At 37.0% G+C, this 4655-nt stretch overlaps 1 protein-coding gene across 2 annotated transcripts; it reads left to right on the forward strand.

Moving 5' to 3' along the window:
• The first annotated feature begins 1083 nt into the window (after positions 1-1083).
• LOC113301552 (embryogenesis-associated protein EMB8-like) lies at positions 1084-4419 on the forward strand. 2 transcript variants are annotated; one of them, XM_026550325.1, is made up of 8 exons: positions 1084-1618; positions 2046-2174; positions 2430-2561; positions 2892-3034; positions 3187-3284; positions 3386-3480; positions 3659-3712; positions 4006-4419. In XM_026550325.1, the coding sequence occupies exons 1-8, from the start codon at positions 1169-1171 to the stop codon at positions 4219-4221; spliced, it is 1317 nt and encodes a 438-aa protein (XP_026406110.1). In that variant the 5' UTR covers positions 1084-1168; the 3' UTR covers positions 4222-4419. The 2 variants fall into 2 exon arrangements, with proteins under 2 accessions (XP_026406110.1, XP_026406111.1); XM_026550326.1 differs by having other exon boundaries at positions 1088-1618; positions 2050-2174.
• Positions 4420-4655: the final 236 nt, after the last annotated feature.

Here is a 4655-nt window from a genome sequence, read left to right on the forward strand (position 1 = left end):
TCCACGATCGGTTGTTCTCTTTAGCGGTTATAAATAGAGCTGGGTTTTCTCACATATGTCGTAGACTACCATATCAAAACCTTAAAGTTATTACCCCATGTATGTGACTAAGTCAGCCTTCATGTATGATGAGTTTTTATGGTAACAATCTCTGTAATCCAATATTCCCTAGTTGCACATTGTGACTAATATGTGCATGTGGAGAACACGAGATAGGAGTAGATCGTTTATGGGACACGAGATGAGCTAATGTTGAGTGTAAACCTGATATGGTCGGCCATGATATAACATATGTCGAATTTCTTTTTCGTGGTCCCCTCTAGATGAGTGTAAGATCCCCGAAGGATTCACATTGCTTAATTAGGTGTTTGAGCGAACAATTGGAAAAAGGCTGTGGCGCCTTCCATTAAAATTAATTTTGACGCAAGTTTTGATATAAATTTTAATTCTGCTAGTATTCAATGGATGAGGAGCAAGCGGGAGCGATTGGAGCTTTAAAATATATTCTCTGGGCACAAACCAATAACATATCTCGCCAGCATCCGAGGGGCGATAATAAAAATGTAGTAACAGTTTTGAACGAGAATATCTCAGTTGTGAAAACCAGTTCAGTTATTTTAGATTGTTTGCATCTTTTGAATAATTTTGAGGAGGGGAGTAGTATGAGAGGGAAACAACCATGTTGATCCAGTAGCTAAAGATTCTCGAACTTCAATTACTAGATAGGGAAAGAGCCATACTGATCTAGTAGCTAAAGATTCTCGAACTGCAATTACTTGATCTTTGATATTTGATAATTTTCGTGTATGGTTATAACTCAATTGAAGATAATAATGTTTGAAGTTAAGTATATCGAATATCCTATTGAAAAAAATAAAATACTTGTGAGTGTACCGAAACTCATATAATACTCCTATAAGATAACCATTTACCGACCTTGGATTGGTACACTCCCCCGCAATGAGATACCTCTCTATTCGTAGCCATGAAGACAACTGCACAAGCTAAATATGTAATTTTCTTTAAAGAATATGAGTTCAAAAAAAATGGATTAAAAAAAGAAATCGATTCACACGTGAATTTGAGTGGGACCTCTAACATCTTACGATTCTTACCTCCTCACTGGCCATTTCTAAAAGAGATCTCCAATAAAATCTCCAGCGAGTCAATGACGACCACCAGAACTACCACCATCCTCTCCGCCTTTTCCCATCTCACTTCCCGCCACCACCACCAGGTCCACCGCCGCATATCATCATCGTCATCCAACAGAAAAATGAATTCCCCTCTGAATCGTCAAATCTCAAATTCAATATCTGGAAATGACAATTTTAACCTCAAACTTGTTTCCTCTTCCGCTTCTTCTTCACAAGTCGGCGAAGCTACTGATTCATTACGCACCGTTTTCGAAAAATTGCGTCGTCCGTACAACCCATATCCACTTATCGGTTGGAATCGTCATATCGAAACGATTTTCGCTGCATTTTTTCGATCTCTTCCCGGTATTAGATTTCGACGAGAGTGTTTAAGAACAGCTGATGATGGTGTTGTTTCTCTCGATTGGGTTTGCGGAGATGATACTGAGATTCCTATCGATGCTCCCGTTCTCATTCTACTGGTATATTTTTTATTCATTATTGTTGTTACACTAATCTAAAATCTCCATTGGAGTTTTGATTTGAGTTTTCTCTGAGTCACATTTTCAACTGCAGTTTAAATCAATTTATTTTGTAAGCAACTTCTATAGTATAAAATATTTGTACAGTATACCGCCTAGACTGTGAAGCCACTTCCTTTGACTAACAGTCAACTCAAGTAATTTAGTAACTGTGCTAAATGAAAATTCAAGCCATTTCATTTGTATCCTCATTACACTCACCAGTCATCAGAGTAATAGTTGCCGATGTAAATCATCAAAAATGGGAGTAATGTGGTTGACAATTAGACACATGTCATAGACGACTGTCAAATGGACTATGATGATTGTTTCAGTTATTAAAATTTTAGTAGAAGCTAGAAAGAATATTTGACATGGAAAGTTGCAGCCAGGTCTAACTGGAGGTAGCGGTGATACTTACGTGCAACATATGCTTGCTCGAGCTAGAAGACTTCGGTGGCGTGTGGTGGTGTTCAATAGCCGTGGTTGTGGAGGTAGTCCGGTTGTAACGCCTCAGGTTTTTGCTAATTCTTAATTTCCTTAATTTAAAATTTCTTGGTTGAAGTTGTATTATATTTCTTGGTTGTTAAGTTTCAATTAGAGGGAGTTAAACTCTGCTTCGAATGGCAAAATGTATTATGTGATACTCGATCATCTGATTTACTATTTTTCGAACAATCTTTTATGATGCACTGTATTGTAAGGCCTACTAAATAGTTTTGATCTAATCAGGGTTGTTTTTGCTTTGTTTGTTTTATTCATGAACGTGCAGTTTTATTCAGCTTCGTTTACCGGAGATACACGTGAAGTGGTTAAACATGTTAACACTAGATACCCGAATTCAAATTTATATGCTGTTGGTTGGTCTCTTGGAGCAAACATTCTTGTGCAATATTTGGGTGAGGTAGGAGCAGGTGTTTGTTGTTTATTCTTTCCATATCTGTCAAATTTATGTGTTTTTATGAGCACAATAAACATAATTCTCCATCTTTCCCTTAGCTCACTCATTGCTTCATTTGTTATGGAAGTTCTTAAACCTGACACCAACTCATGTTGGTGTCAATTCTAGATGGTATTGAATGTACAGATCATTTACCAAAGAAGAGATAAGCATAGGACTATCTTTAGGTTTCATTAGTCATATCTATGATGGTTACAGCTATGGATACAATAGTTGGTCTATTTATTCTGCTGTTGCTTATTCTGATTTCTTTTTATCACTCTCTTCTCACAGGAAGCCGAAAACTGCCTTCTCTCTGGAGGAGTATCCTTGTGTAATCCTTTCAACCTGATCATTGCTGATGAAGATTTCCGTAAAGGCTTTAATAACATATATGACAAAGCTCTTGCGCGATCTCTCACCAAAATATTTAAGAAGTAATTCTATTATCATCTTGTGTCTGCATTAACTTTCATTTATGTTTTATCTACTACTGGTGTCCCACCCCTCATTTTGGCTTTTCATAGATATTGGATTCACCCAACAATCAGTAAATCTTACAGTAGTTGTTGTGGATTCGAGATTTTAGGCATGCTCAACTTTTTGAAGATATTGGAGGTGAATATGATATAAAGCTGGCTGCGAATGCCAAGACTGTCAAGGAATTTGATGAAGGATTAACACGAGGTATGTAATAAACCCTTCTGCTAGCCTTTAAAGCTGATGATTGACTACGGGGCTTAGTTTGTGCAAGTCCAATAAGAACTACTTTTTTGATTCCCTTGTAGTTTCCTTTGGTTTCAACTCAGCAGAACATTACTACTCCAGCTCAAGCAGTTCAGACTCGATAAAATATGTCCGGAGACCTTTGTTGTGTATCCAGGTTAATGCCCTTGTACCATATATTTATGATAACCAAAATCCTGGAAGTGAATTTCGCTTCCTTGTAGTAGCATCGATTTGCAGACATGAAAAGGGTAGAATTTTCAGCAAGGCTGATCCCTAGTTTGTCAAACTATAGAACATACTAAGTTATATCATTATATGGATGGTCTGTGCAGGCAGAGAACGATCCTATTGCACCATCTCGTGGAATCCCGTATGATGATATCGAGGTATTATTCATCTTGAAGCTTTATGATGTGCCCGATGTATACCCGAGAAACATAGCCAAGCATATATTTATCCATGTAGCTGCAGTAAACATTAATTCAACATGTTTGGTAGTCAAGTCTGACTCCTCTTCCTGACCTCAAACATGTTTACTTTTCAGAAGCTTCCTAAAGATAGACTTGGAACGAATTTTCCGCCTACAAATAACCCCATGAACTTTCTTCAATTAATGTACATCAGCACAGATGATGTTTTTTTTCTTCTCTTTCCAATGTAAGCTTCTTCCGTGTTCCAGGAAAACCCAAACTGTTTGTTGATAGTAACACCAAAAGGCGGGCATCTAGGATGGGTAGCAGGAGCTGAAGCACCATTTGGAGCTCCATGGACGGATCCTATCGTCATTGAATTCTTACAACATATTGAGGACCCTGCCCCTGCCTCATGGAACTCTTGTGTTACAACGGATGACGCAGATCACTCCGGGAATGGTCTCCATAAGATAGGTGTATAGACCAATGTACATTTGTACATTATTCATTAAGCTTACATAATTCTTTTGTATAACGTCACTAGAATGTGACCCTTGCCGGCACAGTCTATATGAGTCTTAGCTACATTGCGTAAGACTAAACTATAAACATCATATATAAGGTACCATTCATCAATATTTATATGATTCAATATTAATTTTTATCATGCAATTCATACATTTGATTTGATTCTAAATTATTGCCTATATTAGATTTTCAAAATATCAATTGTTAATCGCAAGCATGAAGCATCAAAAGTCCTAGATTAAGCATGCATCATCAAGAGAAATTAATAAAAGCTATTTAATCAATTCTCATTCGATGCAAATAATCATAAAAGAATTGCAAAAATTAACTTAGATAAATTTTACCACATATTTATCGGAAAAATGGGTTCCTTCGTCGCTTCAACATT

The sequence above is a fragment of the Papaver somniferum genome, chromosome 8, assembly GCF_003573695.1.
Source record: "Papaver somniferum cultivar HN1 chromosome 8, ASM357369v1, whole genome shotgun sequence".
Taxonomy (NCBI): Eukaryota; Viridiplantae; Streptophyta; class Magnoliopsida; order Ranunculales; family Papaveraceae; genus Papaver; species Papaver somniferum.